Genomic DNA, 26,240 nt, shown 5'->3' on the forward strand with positions numbered 1-26,240 from the left:
AGCAGTCAGTGTTCCGCCTATCACGGACATCGGCTCATCCGAGGATGAGCCGATGTCCGTGATAGGCGGAACACTGACTGCTGGGAAATTGAGTGTTCCGCCTATCACAGGCGGAGGCGGAGGCGGAGGCGCGGCTTTTGAAAGGTAGAATGGCCGCTGTCTGTCTGCTCGACACGCTGTTCGGGCAGTCAGACAGCGGTGACTCGAGTATAAGCCGAGGGGGGCACTTTCAGCCTCAAAAAAGAGGCTGAAAATCTCGGCTTATACTCGAGTATATACGGTACCAGTAACGGTATTTCTACGAGTCTTTCAGGACAGCACCTGGAGAGCGCAGCTCCACACACTTTCCCAGGAAACACTGCAGATCACTTTAAAGACCGGACACCTCCACCATGGCCTCAGTTGTTCATAGAGTACCTCCACCCATGCTGAAATTAAATAAGCAGAACATAGCAATAACACCACATTTTTCAGATACAAATCTAGGGTGGGTCATCGGCGCTGTCCTGAAAGACACGTAGAAATACCGATACCGGTAAGTCTAACTAGGGTTTTCTCCCTTCGTCTTTCAGGACAGCACCTGGAGATAAGAGAGTACTTACTCTAGGGTGGGACCACCGCCTGCAGAACCTTTCTGCCAAACAATTGATCTGAAGCTGAAAGCAGGTCCAACCTGTAATGGCGGGTGAAGGTGGAGAAGCTTGTCCACGTAGCCGCTTTACAGATCCGACTCGGAGAGGCCCCCGCTCTTTCCGCCCAGGATGTTGCTACTGCCCGAGTGGAATGGGCGACTACCCCTGAGGGGGGCTCTACTCCGGATGCTCTATGGGCTTCCCTAATAGCCATTCGTAGCCACCTAGCTATCGTATTTTTGGACACACTATAGCCCTTCCGTGGTCCTGAGAATACAACGAAGAGAGAGTTTGACTTCCTGAACTTACTTGTGATCCCTAGATAGTGTAATAGACACCTTCTTACATCTAGGCTATGAAAAGACTTCTCCTTAGCATTTGAAGGTGAAGGACAAAAGGTAGGTAGAACTATTTCCTGCGTCATATGGAAGGCTGTTGAGACTTTTGGTAGGAAACCCGGGTCAGTTTTAAGAACCACCCGGTCTGGAAATATGTAACAGAAAGGCTCCACTATTGATAAGGCTTGTAACTCGCTTACTCTTCTAGCAGATGTAATGGCCACTAAAAGAATTAACTTAAAGCGGTAGTAAACCCGCATTTTTTTTTTTTTTTTTTTTTTTAAAACCTGCAAAGCAAAAGGCATAATGAGCTAGTATGCACCGCATACTAGCTCATTATGAAATACTTACCTTAGAACGAGGCCCCGACATCTCGCCCGATCCACGCCGAGGAAGCCGACATGCTCCCTCGGCGTCTCTTCCGGGTATCGCGGCTCCGGCGCTGTGAGTGGCCGGAGCCGCGATATCGTCACTCCCGCGCATGCGCGCGGGAGATTTAAATCCGGCCGGACGAGCGCTGCCGGATTTTCGCGGAGAGAACCCCCTTGTGCGCATGCGCCCCTGCAGTCAGCGGCGCATACCGAGGGGAATATCTCCTAAACCGTACAGGTTTAGGAGATATTTTTTTTACCTACAGGTAAGCCTTATTATAGGCTTTCCTGTAGGTAAAAGTTAAAAAAGTGGGTTTACTTCCACTTTAAGCGACCAAAACCTGATAGTGGCTTCCTCTGGGGGTTCAAAAGGTTCTCTGGTCAATGCCTGTAGAACCAATGACAAGTCCCATTTTGGAAAAAACTTAAATGGTATAGGCCTAGCGCTGGCCAATACCTTAAAAAATCTAATAAGCGTTTTTTGAGATAACTGTCTCTCAAGAAAAACCGATAAAGCAGCCACCTGTGCCTTCAGGGTACTGGCTGCCAACCCTAGTTCCATGCCCTCATGGAGAAATTCTAGAACCGAAAGTATCTCCTGGGGAGGGAATTCCTTTGATAGGCACCAGGAGTTAAAACGTTTCCACGTTTTAAAATAAATTGACCTAGTAGTATCTTTTCTACTTCCTAAGAGGGTTGTGACAAGCTTATCCGATAACCCCTTTCTTTTTAAGATTTGCTCCTCAGTAACCACCCAGTTAGGTTGAGTTGCCCGATATTCGGATGCTGAAGAGGTCCCTGGGTTAGGAGATCCCCTCGAAGCGGAAGAACCCAGTGGGGTCCCACCGCCATCCTCTGCATCGTTGCAAACCATGTCCTTTTGGGCCAAAAGGGAGCCACTAGAATCAGACTTGTGGATTCCCCCTGCAATTTCTTCAGAACCAAAGGGATCATCTGAAAAGGGGGGGAAAGCGTAGCACAAGTGGAAGTTCCACGGTTGTGCTAGGGCATCCGGTCCCCTTGCTTGATCTTGTCTGTTTAAAGAGAAGAAGGCCTTCACTTTGGTGTTGCTCCGTGACGCGAATAGATCTATCTGAGGCAGTCTCCATCTCACTGTCAGATCTTGAAAAACCTTGGGGTTCAGACTCCATTCTGACTCCCGAATTTTTTCCCTGCTCAGAAAATCCGCTACAACATTCAGGTCTCCTTTTTAGGTGTACTGCTGATATGGACCTCAGGTTGCTTTCTGCCCATGACAGAATCTGGCTGGCAGCAGCCCCCCTGCCTTGTTATATAAGATACAGCTGTGGCGTTGTCGGATAAGACCTGGATATGGAGACCTTGAACCACTTCTTTGAAGGTCCAAAGTCCGAGCAGGATGGCCCTGAGTTCCCTCCAATTGGAGGATCTCCTGGCCTCTTTGACTGCCAGCTCCCCTGGGCCATCTGCCCTTCCAGGTGGGCACCCCACCCCCAGGAGCTTGCTGTAGTCAACCTCCGGTCTACCGGAAAACACCAAAGTAGACCCTTGTCTAGATTTGAGTGACTCCTCCACCACCACAGCTTTCTCTGAACCTGAGGGGGCATCCTCAATTGTTTCTCAAGGGACTCCCCGTAGGACCAATTTGTCAATATTGCCTGTTGGAGATCCCTTGCATGGAGGCGTGCCCATTGCACTGCAGGGATGGATGCTGTGAGGAGGCCCAAAACTGACATGGCTGCCCTGATAGAAATAGGCAGGTTTGTCTGGGTCCTCTTCACGGCACTCTGAACCTTTTCTATTTTCTCTACTGGAAGAAAAATCTTTTCCTGTCTGGAGTCGATGGTGTATCCCAGGAACTTTATCGACTGAGATGCAATCATGCTTGATTTCTCCCTGTTTATCAGCCACCCGAGACCCTCTAAGTGTCTTACTGTCCTTCCCAGGTCCCTCTCCAATAGATGTTTTGTATTGGCAAAAATTAAAAGGTCGTCCAAGTATGGAACGATTGATATACCTTCTACTCTGAGGGGGGCTAGGGCCTCTGCTACGATCTTTGTAAATATCCTCGGAGATGAGGATAGACCAAACGGGAGAGCTCTGAACTGGAGATGTAGCACCGAGCCTCCAGTCCTGACCGCAAACCTCAGATATTTCTGTGAAGCTATGGCCATAGGCACATGGAGATATGCATCTCTTAGGTCTATGGATGCCATAAAACAGTTTGGCATCAGAAGACTCTTCACCGAGAAAATTGTATCCATCTTGAATCTCTTGTATCTGATCGATTTGTTTAAAATCTTCAGATTCAGAATCAATCTGAATTTGCCCGATGGTTTCTTTACAAGGAAGATGTGTGAGTAACAGCCCAGCCCTACCTCCTCGGGGGGAATGTACATGATCACCCTTTGCTGCATCAGTTCTTGCAAAATAGAGATCATGGCTGATTTTTCTGGGTCTCGAGGAGCCTGGGTTATATAAAACCGTGCGGGGGGGGGGGGGGGTGAGCGAATTCCAGCCTGTAACCCTCTTTTATTGTTTTGAGGATGAACAGACTGTTTGTCACTGACTTCCACGGCAGGAAAAAAGGCCTGTAACCTTGCTCCCACAGTTGGGAACTGGCTCTTTGGGTTCAGGGTAGGGGGGCGGAATAACACTCCCGACTTGCCCCTTCCTTTCTGCGGCTTCCAGGGCCTTCTATATCCTGTCTCTTTGGTTTCTGAGGTTTTTCAAAAAGCACGAAAATTTTTAGTGCTCTGGGGGGTTCACCTTCTTTTTAACAGGAAAGCCCTTCTTCTTGTCGGCCGTTCTGTCCAGAATGGCTTCAAGGTCAGGGCCGAACACCAAATCACCCTCAAACGGAAGACCGCATAATCTGGTTTTTGAGGCAGTATCCCCTGTGCATGTTTTCACCCATAAGGCCCTACGGGCTGAGATGATCAGGGCTGAGGACCTGGCTGACATCTTAATTGACTCCGCCGAAGCATCTGCCATATACCCCACTGCTTTTAAGAGGACAGGCAAGGTATCGAGCAGGTCCTTTCTAGGCGTTCCTGCCTCGATATGGTCTTTTAACTGTTCCAGCCAGTGCTCCAGATTTCTGGCTACTACTGTTGAAGCCATTGCTGGTTTGAGGTTTGCCAATGTTGAGTCCCAAGCCTTCCTTAGGAGAGAATCAGCCCTTTTGTCCATGGAATCCTTGAGGATACCCATGTCCTCAAAGGCAAGATCCGTATTCCTTGAGACCTGAGAAAAGGCCGGGTCAAGCTTAGGTTTCTTGTTCCATACCTGAGAGCTATCCTCTTCAAAAGGGAAACCTGCGTTTGAGGGACCTGGAAAAGAAAGGAGCCCTCTCTGGGTCTCTCCATTCCTTTTTGATAGTTTCGGATAGAAACTTATGCACCGGGAACACTCTGCGTTTCACCTCGCCCAAACCCTGAAACATTTTGTCATGCAGTGACAGTTGGGCTTTATCCTCTGTGATATTCAGAGTAGTGTGGATATTTTTAAGCAGGTCATCCACCTCCTCTAGGGATAATTTATACCGGGATGATGAAGCAGAAGCCTCCTTTACCTCCTCTGCCTCCTCCTCAGAAGCAGAGGACCTACTATGTTCCTTATCCTCCGAGTCACTGCCCCCCCCAGGATGCAGATGCTGGGGAATGAGAACGGGGCGCTGAGCTACTACCTGCAGCTGGGCGTCTGTCTAAATAAGACCGGAAAGATTCAAAAGTTTCTGATAATTCTTTCCTAAAAGAACTTAGCAGCTCTCCCTGCTGAGACGCAGGAGTAGTGGAAGCTGCTTCTTCCTTGACCAAGTCGCTTATGCAGGACCTGCATAACACCTTAGTCCAAGAATCTCTAAGTACATTTTTACATGATGGACACCTCCTCTCGCTAGGCTCACTAAACTACTATTGAAAAGCATTATTCCTAAATAGTAACATAGGAAAAGAATGGTGCAGGCTTCCCAATGCAAGGAAGGGAGGAAACAATCAAGGCTCAAACAGTAATGACAGAGACCACTGCCCCTGCTTACCTGAGCCTGGCTGACAGTCATGGCTCCTGCTCCTGCCACCGCCGATTGATCCTCTTCCATCGTTCAGCGAGGATCAATGGCGTCTGGGCGCTTTTATCAGTTTAAATTCCGCGCCAATCCCGGAAGTGATGTCAGCCGAAGAGACCGCCCCCTCTCCCTGCGTTCCAGCGGCTGGAACCGGAAGCCGCGTCGCACCGTCGAAAGTCCCGCCCCCGGCCGGGAATGACGCGCTCGTCATCCGTACCCGGAAGACATGAGCCTGAAACGAACGGCGCGAGATATGAATCCCAGCCGCGTCTCAGACCCAGCCGCTGGTCTAGAAGAGGGGGGACCTCCACAGCCTGACCCCCCTGGGTATGAAGGAGAGCGGACACCGGAGCGACCCCCGCACTTGAAGGGAGGAAGCTGGGCCAGGTCTGTACCAAAAAGAAGAAAACAAACAATGGTATGCCTCCAACTCTCCCCACCTGGAGAGAGCGCAGCACCCCTTGGTTCCCTGCAACTCTTCCACCATGGCCGGAGGAAACACTACAACTGAGGCCATGGTGGAGGTGTCCGGTCTTTAAAGTGATCTGCAGTGTTTCCTGGGAAAGTGGGTGGAGCTGCGCTCTCCAGGTGCTGTCCTGAAAGACGAAGGGAGAAAAATAAATTTTATATATATATATATTATATAAATTATTTTATAATATAAATATTATATAAGTTAAAACATTTTTTTTTCCAAAATTGTTGCTTTTTACATTTTTTACCAAAAATATGTAGCAGAATATATATCGAACTAAACTGATGAATACATTTAAATATATATATATATATATATATATATATATATATATATATATATATAAATATAATTTAAATGTATTCATCAGTTTAGTTCGATATATATTCTGCTACATATTTTTGTTAAAAAAAAAAAAAAAAAAGTGAATAAAAATGTAAAAAATAAAGTAGCAATAAGCGTATATTGATTGGGTTGCGCAAAAGTTATAGCGTCTACAAAATAGTGGATAACTTTTTATTACTAGGAATGACAGCGATCTGCGATTTTTAGTGGGACTGCCACATTGCAGATCGGACACTTTTTTGGGACCAGTGACATTTATACAGCGATCAGAGCTATAAATAGCCACTGATTACTGTGTAAATGTCACTGGCAGGGAGGGGGTTAACACTAGGGGTTAAATGTTTTCCTGGGTGTGTTCTAACTTTAGGTGGGGGGGGGGGGGGAGGAGGAAATTGGCTTACTGAAACATATGATAGATCACTGTTACCGATCACTGGGAACAGTAGATCCCTGTCATGTCACCATCAGTGGTTTTAAACCTCAGACATGAAATATGAACAAAGCACATCCCTCTATAGTGTGTACTTGTCTCAATCCAGAGCACTAAATGTAATTTCCGTCTGCTGCTTCCTTCCTCTGCTGTCAGTATGAATCCCTTCTGACAAGTTTTCCGGACACCACAAGGTAAAAAGGTGATGGGGCGGGACCTGCAGCACACAGCTTGTGATTGACAGCCTCAGCTGTGTTCCTGTTGTAGGAGGATTTGTTTAATCTCCATGTATCACCTGAGGCCAGTCACTTCAAAGAAATTCTGTGTTATATATAATTTCTTCATGACATTTACAACCATCACCGGGGCGTGTGCACCTCGTATTATTGTCTGTAATCTCCTCCACCCTCTTCCTGCGTGCTCCCCCGTCCTCCATAGGGGTCTGTGCTGTCACTCATGTTAGATTCCTTGTTTTTATTCGTTTTAGGAGAGGGGTGTTGGTGTTGTAGATGGGAAAACGTATGTTTTATGCAGTGACAGGATTGTTATATGGTGATCTCAGGTTGTGATAGGGAAGGAGTTACAGAATAGATAAAGTGTTCTATTTAATTCACCACTTATTTATTGATCTGATAAACTATGGATGTGTCACCCCATTATAAACGCACTCACCGGCCATTATTTATTAGGTACACCTGTTCAATTGCTTGGTAGCACAGATTGCTAATCAGCCAATCACATGGCAGCAACTCAATGCTTATAGGCATGTGGTGAAGACGACTTGCTGAAGTTCAAACCAAACATCAGAAAGGGGATTTAAAGCGGAGGGCCGGTTAAAAAAAAAAAAAAAGTCAGCAGCTGCAAACACTGCAGTTGCTGACTTAATAAACACACTCACCTGTCCAGGGCGCCCGCGATGTCGGCCGCCCGAGGCCGACCCATCCCTCTGCTCTCGGGTCCCGGCGCCGCCATTCCCTGTAAGGGAAACAGGCAGTGGAGCCTTACGGCTTCACTGCCCGTTTCCTACTGCGCATGCGCGAGTCCCGCAGCTACTGCGCATGCGCGAGTCCCGCAGCGCTTTCCGAATGGGACGCGCTGTGTTCTGGAACACACAGTTCCCAGAACACAGCGCGACTCATTACCCAGAAGACGCCGCGACGAAGACAGAAGATCTCCGCGGAGGAGGAAGAGGAAGATTAGGATAAAGTGCCTAGCAACAGGCATTTCTGGTAAGTAAAAAAAAAAAATTTTTTTCATTTTTTTTTTTTTAGATTTTTTTCTAATTTTTAAAATGCTTTTGTTTTTTCAGGGTGGCCCTCCACTTTAAGTGACTTTGAACATGCCATTGTTGGTGCCAGACGGGCTGGTCTGAGTATTTCAAAAACTACTGATCTACTGGGATTTTCACCCACAACCATCTCTTGGGTTTACAGGGAATGGTCCAAAAAAAGAGAAAAATATCCAGTGTGTGGCAGCTGTGTGAAGGAAAATGCCTTGATGCTGTCCTAGGAGAATGGGCAGAGTGGTTTGAGATGATAGAAAGGCAACAGTAACTCAAATAAGCACTCGTTACAACCGGGGTATGCAGAATCTCTGAATGCACAACACATCAAACCTTGAAGCAGATGGGCTACAGCAGCCGAGGACCACACTGGGTGCATCCCCTGTCAGCTAAGAACAGGAAACTGAGGCTACAATTTGCACAGGATCACCAAAATTGGACAATAGAAAATTAGAAAAACATTGCCTAGTCTGAGGAGACTCAATGTCAGCAGTGACATTCAGATGGTGGGGTCAGAATTTGGCGCCTTGTATCAATGGTTCAGGCTGGTGGTGTATTGGTGTGGGGGATATTTTTTGGCACACTTTGGGCCCCTTAGTACCAATTGAGCATCGTTTAATCACCACAACCTACCTGAGAATATTTGCTGACCATGTCCATCCCTTTACAACTACAGTGTCCCCATCTTCTGATGGCTCCTTCCAGCAGGAAACACAAAGCTCAAATCATCTCACCACTGGTTTTTTGAACATGACAATGAGGTCACTGCACTCCAATGGCCTCCACAGTCACTAGATCTCATCCGATAGAACACCTTTTGGGATGTGGTGGAACGGGAGATTCTCTTCATGGATGTGCAGCCGACAAATCTGTGGCAACTGCGTGATGCTATTGTGTCCCACTGCCTCCTGCAATACGGTGTTTGAGTAGCCAATCACCAGAGAACAATGGAGACCTTGCCCAAAGAGGCCACAACTTGATACTAAACCCACAACAGTAAAGTCATGCATGTTATACTCACTGTGGAACCTAAGGGGTTAATCCTCCACATTGTGTAAAGACTGTTTGATCCTGTCTCTTCTGATGATCCTCTTCTTTTACTGTCCCCAATCTATCTGCTGATAGTACAGAGCCTTGGGGGCACTCTGCACATGCTCAGTTTGGTGTGTATTTGTAAGATTGGCCCTGTGCTGATCACATGCACCCTATCAGCACTGTCCAGGCAGAAGGCACAACCCTGGTATCCTCTTCTTCAGCGGGCAGCCCGCTTCAAGATAAAAGTGGTCTCTGCGGTGGATTCGCCTCGAGATCACTTTTATCGGTGGCGGGAGAGGGGGGCCCCCCTCCCGCCGCTTACCGGAGCCGTCGGCAGCAGATCGGATCCTTTCCCTAGCCTGACATGGAGATGAGTGAGGGGGGGGGAAGATGGGCCCCCCACCCGTCTCCATATCATTGCAGGGCGGAAGCGACGTCAAAACATCACTTCCGCCTATAGCTCTTAAATATCTTTTTAAATTGCAATTTTATATATATATATATATATAAAAAATATGGGCTAACTTTACTGTTTTTTTTTTTTTTTTTTTTATATAAAAAAAAAAAAAAAAAAAAGACAAGTGTCTTTTTTCCAAAAAAAGTGCACTTGTAAGACCGCTATGCAAATACGGTGTGACAGAAAGTAGTGCAATGACCGCCATTTTATTCTCTATGGTGTTAGGGGGAAAAAAAATTTAAAATAAAATGTACGTTTGGGGGTTCTAAGTAATTTTCTAGCAAAAAAAAAACGTTTTTTTAACTTGTAAACGACAAATCTCAGAGGCTTGGTCCTTATTGACAATAAAATCTGGAAGCTGTAAAGTCTTTATTTGGGTCACATTATTTTATTGCGGTCATTGTTTGTGTATAATAATTATTTCTCAGTTGTGGAAGGCGAGTGATCGTTTTATTTATGCAAAGCACTACAGTGTTTAAAATAATCAAAAAAAAGTGTGTCTTTTTTTTTATACTGAAAATAGAGGTTTATTATAAACAGAAGCACAAATATCATACAAAAAATAAAAAATAAAAGTACAAACTACCATGATTTTATTTCTCCATTTTCAGAAAACATGTACCAGTGTTAGGCTGGATTCACACCTATGCAGTTTTAGTGCTTTTTGCATTTTGCAGATTCGCACTACAGTCCATGTAACATGGTTTCCTATGGATCATGTTCTGTAGGGCAAATCTGCAAAAAAAAAAAAAAAAAAAAAAAATAATAATAATAATAATGCATAGATGTGAATCCAGCCTTAAGGTTCACACTATTGCGGGTATCATACCTGTTTCTACACCCAAAATACTCTGTTTAAAAACGCGCTGGGCTCATTCATTCTTAATGGCACCCCTACGCATCAAAAAAACAAAAAAAAACACAGAACAAATTTGCACATGCAGGAACTGCTGGGAAGTCGCATGGTTCCCTGCCACCGCTTATTATAAAATGTGCAGGAACCTTTTTACTGCATCAAATGCAGGCACAACAGCCTATTCAAATGAATGGGCTGCTGTGCCCAAGAAAATGCAGCTCGCAGGGCCGCAATAGTGTGAACCAGGCCTGAGGGCATTTTCTTATAGGAAATATTATGGGGTCGATTTGCTTAAACTGGAGAGCGCAAAATCTGGTGCAAATGTGCATGATAGCCAATCAGCATCTAACTTTAGTTTCTAACTTTTTTTCTTCTCTATTTTGGATAGAGCAAGGCCGGGTTCACACCTATGTGAATGGGAATGCGGCTTTCTCCACATAGCAGGAGAATGTGACTGGCTCTATATGGAGCAGGTTCACATGTCTGCGGGGCGGCTGCAGAATGCATGGCACAGAAACGACTGTGCGTCTTTGGCTCAGTTTCAGGGCCGAATTCAGGCAAAGATTCGCCCCCCCCCCCCCGCCCCCCTGATTCCTCCCTGAAATGGAGAATCTGATCCGCTTCCAGTGTGAACCGAGTCTCAAGCCTCATACACACGATCGGATTTTCGGCACAAAAAAAACAAAACAAAAAAACTGCTTTTGTCCGAAGGGCGTGTTCCTGGATCTTGTTTTGCATACAAACGGTACACAATTGTCTGTCAACAAACACGAACGAGGAATGAGGAATTATGATGAATTTCAGTTCTTGAGCACCACCCTTTTGGCCCCTTCTGCTAATGTTTGGTGAGCATTGATTCTGAGCATGCGTGTTTATACTTGTGTGACAGACTTGTGTACATACGATACGAAACTGACAACAGACCATTGTCCACTGAAAATTTACTAGCCTGCCATCCAACATTTGTTGGTGGAAAGTTGGACAACACTTGTCTGATGGAGCGTACCAACAGTGTGATTTTAGGACAACAGTCTGTCATCACACAATTCCTGGATACAAATCTGATCGTGTGTACGGGGCTTTAGGCCCCTTTCACACTGGCTTTCCAATCAGGTCCACCTGTCAGTTTTTCAGGTGGACCTGAGCGGACACTTCATTCACTGCTATGGAACAGTGGATGTTAGCGGTGACATGTCCACTGACACCCGCTGCTATCTGATCCAATCCTGTCCGTGAAATCCAGACAGGTGGTGACCCTATTTTGCATCCCTCTGGCGGATCGGTGGTCCATTTTCATCCGATCTCCCCATAGAGGAGCGCGGAGATCTGACAGGTCCGTCTCTGCACATTGAGTGGAGACAGACCTGTCATCCGCCTGCTCAGTGGGGAGTAAAGCGGAATCCATTGGGCGGACCACCTGTGTGAAAGAAGCCCAAAAAAGGGTTATAACCCCTGTAAGGTTTACTTTTGCCATCTGTGTCCCATTGGGGAGATTTACCTTCACTTCCTGTCCCATAGCCAAAACAGGAAGTGAGAGGAAATCCTTGCAAGTTAGCCATTTCCTCACTGTGCTATAGCCAAAAGACAGCAATAGCGCAGCTCTGTTGTTCCGGGAGGGGTTCCATGACCGCTTTCCCAGAACCACGACCCTCGTGCATCCTTCGGGCACAGCCGATCACAGGTTGCGGTGAAACGTCCATCCCGGCTGATCGGTGTAAACAGACTTGCCGTTTATGGGTAGCAGACGCGCTGTCACAGCATGAGGAGAGGAGAGCCGGTAACAGGCAATCCTGACAGGGCACATGCACACAGATAAACAGGGCACTGATCATCAGTTCCCCCGATTAGTGCAGCCACATCAATGAAGAAAAAAAAAAAATACTTTTTTGCTAAATTATTTATATTTTTTTTAAATGTTTGAATTTTTTATTTTTTTTGTTTAGTAAAAAATAAAAATAAACCCTAGTGGCGCACCAAAATTAATCTCTGAATAAAAATTATTAATAAAAAGAAAAAAAAATAATTTCATTTGGGTACAGCATTGCTTGACCGCGCAATTGTCATTCAAAGTGCAACAGCGCTGAAACCCGGTAGGCAAGTGGTTATAGGAATCTCTTGGGGACCCCCAGGTCACCAGAACTAGTGTCCCCATTGAAAGATTTCCCCTCTATTACATTTCTGGGAATAACACAAAATTTGGGATTTACTTTTTCCCTTTCAATGATAATGTTAAACAGGAAAAATAGAGAGCATAAATCTCACAAACGGGGGCACAGTGAGCAATAAAAAACTGACAGGTGTTCTAAGCCATCTCCCCTTTATCCAAAATGTATAAAAAAAAAAAAAAAAAAAAAAAAAAAATAAAAATAAAAAAAAAGGGGGAGGCTGATCTGTACCTAGTACATGATCTGACACTTCCAGGTCTGGGGCGCACACTGCTAACAACCCACTCCCACTGTGATTGGACACAGCGGGACCCAATCAGTGTGTCCGGCAGACTCGATGTCTGCCAGGACCCGCCAATCGTTCAGGAGACAGGCAGAACGGCAGTCTGCCCATGTAAACAAGGCAGATTGCTGTTCTGTGAAAGGGGAATGTACTGATCCTGTACTGAACACTTAGGGCCGGTTCACACAGCGGGCGATGCGAGGCGACACGACTCGCCTCGCCTCGCTCCCGCAAGTCGCCCCCGTTCTGTACAATGGAACCGTTCTGAGGGGAGCGACTCGAGTCGCTCCGACTCAGAAAAAAGGTTCCTGTACTACTTTTGGGCGACCTCGGGGCGACTTGCATTGACTTCTATACAGAAGTCATCTGCAAGTCGCCGCTCAGGTCGCGGCGAGGCAAGTCGGAGACGCCTCGCCTCGCCTGCTGTGTGAACCGGCCCTTACAGTTCCCCCAGTGAAAGCACCCCCCACCCCCCACCCCCCACAGTTAGCAAGCACTCCCTAGGAACACAATTAACCCTTTATCACCCCTGATGTTATCCCCTTCCTTGCCAGTAACATTAGTACAATAACGGTGCATATATTTTAGCACTGATCATTGCATTCGTGTCACTGGTCCCCAAAAATTGCCAGTTAGGTGTCCGATTTGTCCACCACACTGTCACAGTTCCACTATAAGTCACTGATCACTACCATTACTAGTAGAAAAAAAGGAGGAGGAGGAAAGGATAGTTTGTAGATGCTATAAATTTTGCGCAAACCAATCAATATATGCTGATTTATTTATTGATTTTTTTTTTTACAAAAAATATGTAGCAGAATACATATTAGCCTAAAATGATGAAGAGATTAGAATTTTAAATTGTATTGCATGTGTTTTATAGCAGGAATTAAAATATAGTTTTTTCAAAAACATTTTTTTTGTGTTTATAGCGCAAAAAAATAAAATAAAAAAAAACCTGCAGGAGGTGAGCAAATAACACCAAAAGAGAGCTCTATTTGTGGGGGGGGGGGGGGGGAATTAAAAAGGGACATACATTTTACTTAGATACAGCGTCACACGACCCCATAATTGTAACTCAGTGACGTATCACAATAGGAAGCCTGGTCAGAAGGGGCGGGGGGGTAAACCTCCCAGAGCTGAAGCGGTTAAAGCGATAGTAAACCTTGGGGAAAAAAAAAAAAAAACCTGCAAGACAAAAGCATACTGTCACATTAAGAAATACTTACCTTAGAACGCAGCCCCGAAGCAGCGCCCGGTCACCGCTGAGGGAGCTGACACGTTCCCTCCCTCTGCGTTTCTTCCGGGATCGCTGTCTCCAGCGCTGTGAGTGGCTGGAGCCGCGATGACGTCACTCCTGCGTGTGGGGGCCCTCCGTTCTGGCAAGTTCCAGCAGGATACGCCGTGGACCTGCAGAGCGGCTGCGCCTCTGATGTCTGCATGCACGGTCAATATTTCCTAAACTGCACAGGTTTAGAAGATATTCTTTTTACAGGCTTACCCGTAGGTAAAAATGTCCAAGCGGGGTATACAACCGCTCTAACCACTTGCCAGCCAGCGTCATTATTCGGCATCAGGTTGGCTCATTCCTGCGAATCGCCTTAACTGTACACTGGCTCCTTTAAGAGCCATAGCAGGTGCGTGTGCCCTCTGCGTGGCGGGGAACCCCCGATGCGCGATGCTGGTGGCCATAATGTCTGCCATCCACCCGCGATCGTAGGCATGAGAGCCAAAACGGGGATTTGTGTATGTAAAACATACGAATCCCCATTCTGACAGGAGAAGAGAAACAGATCGTCTGTTCCTAGTAATTAGGAACAGCGATATGTCTCCTATAGTTTATAGCAGCGCTTTACAACATTAGGGCAGACATTACAATACAATTCAAGATAGGGGGAATCAGAGGGCCCTGCTTGTTAGAGCTTACAATCTAGGAGGATTTGTATAGCGCCGACAGTTTACGCAGCGCTTTACAACATTAGGGCAGACATTACAATACAATTCAAGATAGGGGGAATCAGAGGGCCCTGCTTGTTAGAGCTTACAATCTAGGAGGATTTGTATAGCGCCGACAGTTTACGCAGCGCTTTACAACATTAGGGCAGACATCACAATACAATTCAAGACAGGGGGAATCATTTATACAGTAATCAGTGGCTATTTTTAGCTCTGATCACTGTATAAATGTCAATGGTACCAAAAATGTGTCAAAAATGTTTGATCTGTCCGCCACAATGTCGTAGTCCCGGTAAAACTCCCAGATTGCTGCCATTACTGCTAAAAAGTCAAATGAAATGAAAAAAATTGCCATAAATCTATCCCCTATTTTGTAGACGCTATAACTTTTGGGCAAACCAATCAATATACGCTTTTTTTTTTTTTTTATCAAATACCACCAAAAGAAAGCTCTATTGGGGGGGGCATCAATTTTGTTTAAGTACAACATCGCACGACTGCGCAATTGTCAGTTAAAGCGACGCAGTTCCATATCGCAAAAAAATGGCCTGGTCATTAAAGGGGGCAAATCCTTCTGGGGCTGAAGTAGTTAAGCTTAAAAAAATAAATAAATTATATATATATATATATATATAATTATAATTTTTTTATAATTATTATAAAATAAATAAAACCCCAAACACACATACAAAAGCCGATTAGTTTCTATGCAGAGCTTCACCAGGTTTTGTACTCTACAGTTTTAATAAAATCACCCTCGCTGTGTTCAAAATAAAGAAAAAAAAAAGAAAAAATAGGAAAAAAGGCACCAAAAAATAAAAGCACTGGTGAATGTGGATGGAGGTGTTGCCACCATTTGCAGGTCTTGGCCAGCTTTGTGTGCTCATCACCTGTGCTCTCACCTTCTCCTCTCCTTCCACCCACACTGCTGTCTGGGAGTTTTCTTCCTCTGATTGCTCATCTCTTCTCCTTCCCAGTGCACCGCCTTCCTCCTCTCCTCTCCCCTCCCTCATTTCCTCCTCTTACCTCCCCCTTGCATGTGAATAGCTTCTATTCTGGCAGCCCTCCCCAGTCCCTCCCTTGTGCCTTACCTTTCCTCCTCTCCCCTGACTCTACAGAGCCTTCTCCTCTGCTCTCCTCTCCTCCTCCTTTCCTCACCTCTTCCTGATCACTCCCTCTCTGGATGGATGGGACTGGATCCCACACATAGCACAGAAGACTGATCCTACCTCTAGGACCTGTCCCTCTATGGAGGATCAAAGGACAGGAGGACTCACCTGCACTGTAAGACCTTTGTAACTTCATTCCTAGCATTGCTACAAAAAGTAAAGTCCTCCTCTTGCACCTAAACTGACCCCCATCCCTTGTGTCTCCTGCCCCTTCTTCTTTTTATGTGATATTTTATAGCATTCCTTTTTGGTGAAACATTCCATGGTGCCGGAAATCCAGGATCTGGGACACAGGAACGTAGGTTTGAGCAGACGTCTGAGAACCGTCCTCTTCTTAAAGGGTCCCACCTGCTAAGAGACCGCGGCATCCCAGAGGTATTGTAGTCCTAGAAGTCCCACACCTGGGGATGACCGGGGGAGAGTGGAATCCGAGAGGGAACCAAGTCCAGCCTGGGTGTGACCGTCACTGTTCCTGCAGGCAGGGTGCATCTGGGTGTCACATTGTCACCGTGCTGGGTTCTGCCTAATTGTGAGCCGACTGGAAGTGCAACTTTGTCATCTACATCTCCAGGAGAGTCGTGGTGTCGCTGACATAGCAGTGGGGTCACCAGGACCATGGCGGAGCAAGAGGGGCTGCAGTTCGGGAAAGCGGACTTTGTCCTTATGGACTCGGTTACGTTACCAGAATTTATGGCGAATTTAAAACTCAGGTAAGTGCTGCAAAATCCCAAGTGACAACTCCTAGCAAGAGAAGGTGCAGGGGTCTGTAGCGGCCAATCAGAACTCATCTTTCACCTGTCTTACTATAGCAGCTGACGTTTCATTGGTTGCTATAGGTGTCTGCACTTTGCTAATCGCGCTGTTTTAGAGATAAGTGTTGTAATTTCTTCAGTGAGTTGTTAAAGAGGACCTGTCATATGTGAATAGGAACTTTGGAGTGTTGGTTTATTTTGATGCGCGAAGAAATGTATTTATTACGGGTACTTATATAGCAGTGTCAATTTACGGAGCGCTTTACATATATGTTGTGCATTCACATCAGTCCGTGCCCTCAAGGAGCTTACAATTGAAGGTCCTTTGAAGTGGTTGTAAAGCCTCGAGATTTTTCACCTTAATGCATTCTATGGATAAAGCCCCATACACACTATTAGATTTCTGCTGATTTTTGTCTTCAGATCTACCAAAAACCATGTAGTGTATGGGCCTGCTTGATTGCATACAAATTGAAACCCCTAAGGTTTGATCTTATATTACATGATTTTGGTAAATCTGAATGAAAAAATCAGATACTGTATATAGGGCTTAAGTCTCAGTTCACACTGCTGCGTTTGGGGAAACGCACAAGATTTGCTGCATTTTTCTCATATCGCACTCTAAGCAGTCGCACGGCATCCATGCATTCTGCCTCGAGGGGTCAATGTTATCTTAATGACACCCTAAGGCAGACCGCAGTGCGATTGCCAGAATCGCATCACATTTGTGTAATCATTGGCTCCCGCTGCTGTCAATCAAATCCAGTGACGCGGGTGGTGGTGCCGAGTCCCGCTGTCTGTGTCAATGGACGCAGCAGGGCTGAACGGGTGCCACAAGGGAAACTGTGGGGCACTCTGTGAAGTAGATCAGGGCTGCTCTGTGCAAAACGATTGCACAGAGCAGGTAAGTATACATATGTATGTTATTTTTATTAAACAAAAAATTAGGGTTTATAACCCCTTTAACCACTTAAAATACCCACCCATTGTCATATGAAGTCCGCAGATGGGATCTCCCATCCTGGGCGGGCATCATATGACGTCCTCTGCTTCCCGGCCATCTAGAGGGCCACCGCCGTGTCACTTGGGACCCGATGTGTGTGTCTAGTGGCCAAGATGTCTGCCGGGCACCTGCGATTGCCCGTTAACCGAGCAGGGCTGTGGATCTGTGGCGCCTGGTGCCAAATTTCAGTACTTAAAAATCCCCATATGTGACTCTTTAAAAAAATCTCTGGTTACAGAGGAGGTCTAGGGCTAGAATTATTGCTCTCGCTCTAATGTTCGAGGCGATAGCTCATGTGTGGTTTGAACACCGTTTTTCGTATGTGGGCGGGACTTGTGTATGCGTTCGCTTCTGCGTGCGAGCACACGGGGACAGGGACACTTTAAAAAAAAAAAAGTTTATTGTCCACAGTCCTGTCAGAGGAGAGGAGACCGATCATGTGATCCTAGTACAGAGGAACACAGATCGGTCTCCTCCCCTTGTGAGTCCCCTCCCCTACAGTTAGAATCACTCCCTAGGGCACACAGTTAACCCCTTTATCACCCCCTAGTGTTAACAACCCCTTTCCTACCAGTGACATTTATACAGTAATCAGTGCATTTTTATAGCATGGATTGCTGTATAAATTCCAATGGTCCCAAAATGGTGTCAAAAGTGTCCGCTGCAATATCGCAGTCACGATAAAAATCACAGATCGCTGCAATTACTAGTAAAAAAAAAAAAAAATTGCCATAAAACTATCCCCTATTTTGTAGACGCTATAACTTTTGTGCAAACCAATAAATATACGCTTATTGCGTTTTTTTTTTTTTTTTACCAAAAAAATGTAGAATACATATTGGCCTAAACTGAGGAAATTAATTTTTTTATTTTAAATTTGTGATATAGCAAAAAGTAAAAAATATTTTGTTGTGTGTGTTTTTTTTTTTTTTTTTTTTATAGCGCAAAAAATGAAAACCGTAGTGGTGATCAAATACCACTAAAAGAAAGCTCTATTTGTGGGGAAAAAAATATAAAAATATGATTTGGGTACAGCGTCGCATGGCCGTGCAATTGTCATTGAAGTGGTTAACTCACATTTATACATACACATACTAGGGCCAATTTAGAAAGGAGACAAAGGATATTTTTTTTTATATAGATTTTTTTTTTTTTTTTTTTTTTTGTTTTACCACTTACCAACCAGGACAATTCTGACATTTCTCTCCTACATGTAAAAATCATCTTTTTTTTTTTTTTTTTTTTGATAAAAAAATTACATAGGATCTCCATACTTAATGTGGGGGGGGAAAAAACGGTTTTGTGCTTAAAAAAAACAACAAAACGATAAAGTTAGCCCAATTTTTTTGCATAATGTAAAAGATGAAGTTACGCCGAGTAAATGGATACCTAACATGTCATGCTTCAAAATTGCACACGTTCGTGGAATGGCGCCAAATTTCAGTACTTAAAAATCCCCATATGCGACGCTTTAAAAAAATCTCTGGTTACAGAGGAGGTCTAGGGCTAGAATTATTGCTCTCGCTCTAATGTTCGAGGCGATAGCTCATGTGTGGTTTGAACACTGACTTGTGTATGCGTTCGCTTCTGCGTGCGAGCACACGGGGACAGGGGCACTTTAAAAAAAAAAAAAGTTTTTTGTTAATTTTACTTTACATTTTGTAGTTTGACACTTTAAAAAAAAAAAATAATTGATCACTTTTATTCCTAATACAGGGAATGTAAACATCCCTTGTAATAGGAATATGGCATGATCAGTCCTCTTTACAGTGAGATATGGGGTCGATAAGACCCCACATCTCGCCTCTAGGCTGGGAAGCCTAAAAACATTGCGCCCGGCCTCCGATGATCATAGAGACCCTCAATGATAGAGAATCTCTATGATCACCATCCGGGGCCGGCAGATCCGTTCTCCGACTCACCGATTGCATTGGTGAGTCGGTAGAAGCACCGGAGGGTAGCAGGAGGGGGCGTCCCCTCTCGCTGCCGGTAAGAACAATCAAACGGCTGACCAGCCGCTATAATCGATCTCATGGTGTAGGGAATTCGCCGGCTGAAAAAGCTGATATCTGAATGATGCCTGTAGCTGCAGGCATCATTCAGATATAACCCCAAAAAGCCCAGGACCTCATATAACGGTCAGCCATCGGCGAGTGGTTAAACATGTCATACTTACCTCCTATGTGCAGTTGGTTTTGCACAGAGTGGCCCCGATCCTCCTCTTCTGGGGTCCCTCAGCGGCGCTCTTGGCTCCTCCTCTTCTCGAGTGTCCCATCAGAGAAGCGCTCTCCCTCGGGGCACCCGTGTGGGCGCACTCCCGTGTCCTGCTGCTGCATCCATTGACACAGACAGCAGGACACGGCTCGGCCCCCCCGCTCCCACATCATTGGATTTGATTGACAGCAGTGGGAGCCAATAGCTGCGTGCTATCAATCTATCCAATCAGGACCCCAGACACTGGCTGGAGCGGGTGTGCTCGTCCCCGGTGCAGAAATGATCAGGCTCAGGTAAGTAAAAGGGGGGCTCTGGAGGGCTGGTGCACTACAAGAGGTTTTTCACCTCAATGTATAGAATGCATTGAGGTGAAGAACCGCAAGGGTTTACAACTCCTTTACCATCCCAGCATGTCTTTGGAGTGTGGGAGGAGACCAGAGTACCCGGAGGAAACCCCCACAGGCACAGGGAGAACATGCTAACTGCCTTCAATGTAATAACAGGTTCACTTTGCAAAGAGTCTACAGGCTTTCAGTATATCTGTTACACACCATGGAGTTCAGTTTCATTTTTCTAGTGGAGGAAACTGTAGACACAACAGCGTCAGGGTATGGTGAGAGCATTTCATGGCTCTAAGCAACTAGAAAAATAAAACTAAATATCTATGAAATGAATGCTTCAAGAGCCACTATAGTGAACAAGGTAGGTAGAAAACATAATTTACAAAGTTGGTGATTTCACAAACCCCTTTATGTAATATCATATGACGTTTCTTATGATTGGTACAGTGATTGGAATGATTTGTGAAGTGTCAGTCCCTGTTGGATGTTGGAAGGTTGCAGTGGCAGGAGATCTGTGCTGGTTGTTTTTGTAACCCATCGGATGCAGCTCCTGTACAGGTATTTGACAGCCAGTGGGGGCCGGCTGTTAAAATACAGTGACCACAAGTGGGAGATTCGTCCATCTGCGCTGTAGAGCGTGAATGGAGGAATTAGTTAGATTTCTTTAACCACTTCAGCCCGGGAAGAATTTACCCCCTTCCTGACCAGAGCACTTTTTGCGATTCATTGTGTCTCTTTAACTGACAACTGCGCGGTCGTGCGACGTTGCACCCAAACAAAATTGATGTCCCCCCCCCCCCCCCTCACAAATAGAGCTTTCTTTTGATCGTATTTGATCCCCTTTACGTTTTTTTGGGGGGGTTTTTTTGCGTATAAACAAAAATGAGCAACAATAAAAATAAATAAAATAAACAACATATTTTTTACTTTTTTGCTATAAGTAAGTTTTACTATAAACCTACACCTGACTCTACCATTGAAGAAGCTCTAATGGCCATGCTATAGTTGTAAACATACACAAGGTTTTGGATGGATGACGAGCTACTTACGTTTTTGATTGTGGGAGGAAATTACTGAGGACATAAAAATGGCGTACAGGTGTGCCTTTGATGGGATTTGATCTAAGGACCCTGGTGTTACAATCAATGGTGTTGATCAATTCATCAATTGCTGCCCCTTATATGACCTCACATTGGAGCTCCACTCACTTGCTGTTGCAAGGTAATCTTACTTTCCTGATGGATATACTGCAGCAGGAAGATTCCGAATCTGTGGTGGGGAAAAAAAAGAGTCAGAACATCAGCCAAGATATCAAACATGGAGGTGAAAATGTTTACTAATGGTCACCTATATCTGAAATGTCAGTTTCAGGTGAACTTGGGCTGATAAATAAGTTTATAGGCGTATGAAGAGTGAGTTGTCTGTAGCAGCCAGTTGGGTGCTTCTTTAATTTTTTGGCCTTGTCTAGCAAATTGATATCTGTTATGGTGTCCAAACACATTGATGTGATCATTTGATGAATCATTTGATGTGACTTAGCCCTTGTACACACGGTCGGACATTCCAACGGAAAATGTCCGATCGGACCATGTTGTCGGATAATCTGACCGTGTGTGGGTTCCATCGGACTTTTTCCTTCGGGATGTCCGACCAACAAAGTTTGAGAGCTGGATATAAAATTTTCCGACAACATGATCCGATCGGACTTTGTCCAATCGTTTGTAGAGAATTTCCGATCGGGGCAAAGTGCCACGCATGCTCAGATCAAATTACGAGACCAAAGCTATTTGCTACTAGCCTGAACGTAGTCCCATCGTAACGAACGAACGTCATTACGTTCCAAACGATCGGATTTTCCGACAGCTTTGTTCGACCGTGTGTATGCAACACCAGTTTCGGACAAAATCCGTCGGAAAAAATCAGACGGATTTTGTGGTCGGAATGTCCAACCGTGTGTACAAGGGCTTAAGGGGATAAGTGCAATTTAAAACAAGATGAACTTTTTCTTTTTGCCCCCTTCCTCTGGCCTAACTTAACTTCACGGATGAATATTTGCCTCCATCTTCAAGCCAGAGTTCCACTGATTGTTCGCATCCAGCACCATAAGTCTTCATTGTCCTGGCTGCACCTGTGCATTACAGACCCAGACTTCTATGGGACCATCTCCCGCCTCGGGCACAGCCCAGTAGAAATCTATGGGGCACTATTTGGATGTAAGCAAACATGGAAATGAGGTATGTATATTTTGAGGGGGAGGGTGGGTTAAGTTGGGTCAGGGGAAGGGGTCAAAAGGAAAGGTGTTTCCTCTTCTCATTGTGTCTCTGGGACAGGAAATGAAGGGAAATCTTCCCCAAGGGACATTGACTGGGGTTCTTCCTGAAACAAGCTGTCTAGACCATTGGTCACCAACCTTTCGGACCTCATGTACCACTAAACTCCAAATGTTGAATCCCCTGGACCAGTAACATGAATTTTACATGACTTATACACACAATGCTCTGGCTTTCTGCCCCCCCCCCCTCCCCCTGGATCAGCGGTTCTCAACCTCAGTCCTCAAGTACCCCCAACGTGCCATGTTTTCAGGTTTTACTTTGCATGGCTGCTTTAAATCCATATCAATGACATGGTATTGATAAGAGCTATTTTATCTAAGGGAAGTTCCCAAAACCTGGCCTGTTGGGGGTACTTGAGGACTGAGGTTGAGAACCACTGCCCTGGACCACACTTCTGCCTTATACACATGAAACTCCGGCTCTCTGACCACTAGACATGTACTCAAGCTCCGTGCTCCATCCCACAGTCTGTGATCAGAGCTGCCATTAGAAGTCCCCACTTTCTTCATCTCCTGCTCTCTACACTACTCCCGGCGCCTTCCTCTGAGTGCACACGAGCTGGAAGTACAGAGGAGGCATTGGGTATCAATGTGACCTGATAGTATTCACTGTCAGCACGCATTGAGAACAACACTGGAAACCGCATTGGGCGGTACACATCCGCAAAAGTGTTGATTTGCAGCAAAACCCCTGGGAACCACCAACATTTTCTTGTGGACCATCAGTGGTCCACAGACCACTGGTTGGCAACCGCTGGTCTAGAATACAGCCCAAGTTTTGACCTGGAAGAGGAACTTTACCTTTTCTTCGGTGATGAATGCTGCATTCTACACGCTGTGTTGGTGACTCTCATTGAGCTGTTCCCAGCATCCCAACACCTTACAGCACCAAACCTGCCACTGGCTGCAGCTCGAGGTTTTTCTTGGGCTGAATACGGGAATTGATCCTGAACCACAAATAAGCTTTTCTATATATATATATATTTTTTTTTTTTTCTTTTATTATTGCATTTTTTTTTTTTTTTTTAATTTTAGTCCAGATTGAAAGATATCACTACGTTATTGGTGCTGTCTGCCTTATCATTTGACCTTTATTTTTATTTTTTGGAGCTATATCTCTCACCCCTCAAAAGATGATTTATTTCAAGGTTTCAATGTTCTATTGTGCTTTGCATATTTTTTTCCTCTATTCGATATATGATTGGAAATTTTTTTTCTTTTCTTCTTTTTACCTGTTTTTGTAATTTTGCAGTCAGTACTTTATACGCCTATTTCCTCATTCTGATTTTGAGCCCCCCCCCCCCCAGTGTACGTATGGACAATATTCAACAGGACATTTCTGCAGCAAACCTCGGTGCTTGGGTTGTGTTTTTTAGTAATTATGCACAGGCCTCCCCCCTCCTCTTCTCCTCCGCCGTCAGCCCACCCCTTCCTCCCCCCCCCCCCCTCTCCTGTCCTGGCACCGAGTCCTAGGTGAACGCCAGTTGGCATTTTCTTGTGATTTAATGTCTGGGATCTCAGGAACCGGAAAGGAAATGACGACTCCTGAAAACAAACCTCATATTGTCGCTGTGAAACATTCATATTTTTTTTTTGTTTATTTTTGCAAGTTTTAAAGGGTGAGCCGGTCCAAAGTGTACAGATGTTGGAGAACTATTTAAAGCTCCTGCATTTACTTTGGTGAGACAGTCAGCCCTTTTTTTTTTTTCTGTGTAACAAAGTTGACTAATGTCCGTGACATGTATGAGTGATCCTTCTTTCCAAAGTTCATTAATGGTAGCAACACATACAGTCTATGGAATGGAAACCTCGAACAAGGAAGGCATTGTCAGGACGACCACGCTTTTCTTTTTAGAAAAATCCTCTTCGTCATTTGAAAACCACATACATTCTACAGGGAAGAGGAACACTGACACCAAGCACAGGCCCACCTGATCCTCATGACATTGACACTCCTTCTCTGACTCCGAAGGCAAATATTTGCATGAACTGGCTTAAGCATACATACGTGATGTAATGGCTTAGGGATGATATCATTTGGTTCATTATTTCTTGTTAGAAACATTCATATTCTTATGTACTTAAAAGACAATTTCATTGATTGCAGTCATTCTGCCTTTTGTTGACATAACCAACATGTTAATGATCCCTAATGCCGCATACACACGATCGAATAGTCCGGCGTACTTAGTCTGGCAAACAATCCGGCGGACTTTCTACCGAACGGACTTGGCCACACACGGACACACAGAAAGTCCGGCGTTTGCTAGCAAGAGGACGTACAGCACGTACGACGGGACTAGAAAAAGGAAGTTCAATAGCCAGTAGCCAATAGCTTCCTTTTTGTACTTGCTTCTGAGCATGCGTCATTCTTAGCCCTTGTACACACGGTCGGACATTCTGCCAACCAAATCCGTTGGATTTTGTCCGACGGATTGTGTCCGAAACTGTTGCATACACACGGTCGGACCAAGTTGTCTTGTATTTCGTTACGACGGGACTACGTTCAGGCTAGTAGCCAATAGCTTTGGTGTAGGAATTTGATCTGAGCATGCGTGGCACTTTGTCCGATCGGAATTCTCTACACATGATCGGAGTATGTCCGATCGGACCAGTTTGTCGGAAAATATTTCCAACAAGTTGGAAAATTGGGTCCGACGGATATTCCGACGGAATCAGTCCGATGCATACCACACACAGTCGGATTATCCGACAACACGGTCCGATAGGACACATTCAGACGGATTCTCCGACCGTGTGTAAAAGGGCTTAGTCCGCCGGACTAGCATACTGACAAACGTATTGTCCGCTGAAACCCAAGTCTGGCGGAAAGATTGGACTGCAAAAATACTTTAAGTCCGCCAGACTTTACGTTGAAAAAGTCCGCTGAAGCCCACACACGATTGAATTGTCCGGTGAAATGCGTTTCGGCGGACTAAGTACGCCGGACAATTTGATCGTGTGTACACGGCATTAGAAACATGTTATGTATACCAGGTATTGCACTCCTCCATATTCACCCTTTGCAATTCTATTTTTGGGAAAAATTTGTAGGATGCTAACATGGAGTCACTTGACTGGGAAGGAATCATTTTGAGGTCGTATCATTAGTAAAATTCCAACCGTTAACCTCCTGGTCCTTCCAGTCTTTAAAAGTGCATTTTTCGTTTGGCTGCATTAATCCCTATGAAGCCAAGAATGGAGCTGGGTGTCGGGATGATGTAACTTCAGCACATATGCACAGAAGCTACATGATCAGTGGCAGCCCAATGGCTGAAGAACATGACATGGCAGAAGACAAGAAGATTGCAGAAGGCAGATGGCATGATGAGGAGTGTGGATCTTGCATTGCTGGATGAGGCCAAACTAGGGGGGTAGGTCTGACATAATATGAAGATATGGGTTGCATAATCGCACATTCTGGGAAATGCCCCTGGATTTACAGAGGCTTCAGATCCACTTCAAGCAGATTTTGCGCTAAAACGTAACTCCAGGAGTAGGCGGTCTATTCCCTTGCTTCCGGCCACATCTTTCCCACCACTCACACCACTTGTGCGCAACAAGAAATGGTGCTCAGCCAGCCACCATCCTGTTCCCCATGCGTAGATCCCACTACGTCGCCTACATGCAGGGTGCTTCCCAGCTGTGGCCTGCATGTGGAGCTATCACATGCAGGCTGCAGTTTTCCTTTGCTTGGCAGGCACAGCACGACCCCATTTCCCACGCTCTGGAATGCGCCTTTTAGTGGCTTTCTAGATG

The 26,240-nt window shown here is 45.3% G+C and overlaps 1 protein-coding gene and 1 long non-coding RNA gene across 2 annotated transcripts in view; one reads left to right on the forward strand and one right to left on the reverse strand.

The window, feature by feature from the left end:
- Nucleotides 1–15,674, reverse strand: part of LOC143935920 (uncharacterized) — a 34,367-nt gene extending 18,693 nt beyond the window's left edge. The window contains exon 1 of the long non-coding RNA XR_013263588.1: nucleotides 15,573–15,674. This is a non-coding gene — a long non-coding RNA (uncharacterized LOC143935920). The remainder of the gene's footprint in view (nucleotides 1–15,572) is intronic.
- Nucleotides 15,675–15,725: 51 nt separating this feature from the next.
- Nucleotides 15,726–26,240, forward strand: part of MYO1D (myosin ID) — a gene marked incomplete in the record, with an annotated part of 144,044 nt that continues 133,529 nt past the window's right edge. Inside the window, 2 exon segments of the mRNA XM_077460114.1 lie at nucleotides 15,726–15,954; nucleotides 16,078–16,549. Coding sequence (XP_077316240.1) covers nucleotides 16,455–16,549 — 95 coding nt within the window.

This window comes from Lithobates pipiens, unplaced genomic scaffold (assembly GCF_037356315.1).
Source record: "Lithobates pipiens isolate NorthernLeopardFrog02 unplaced genomic scaffold, aLitPip1_a1.2 Scaffold_28, whole genome shotgun sequence".
NCBI classification, from domain to species: Eukaryota; Metazoa; Chordata; class Amphibia; order Anura; family Ranidae; genus Lithobates; species Lithobates pipiens.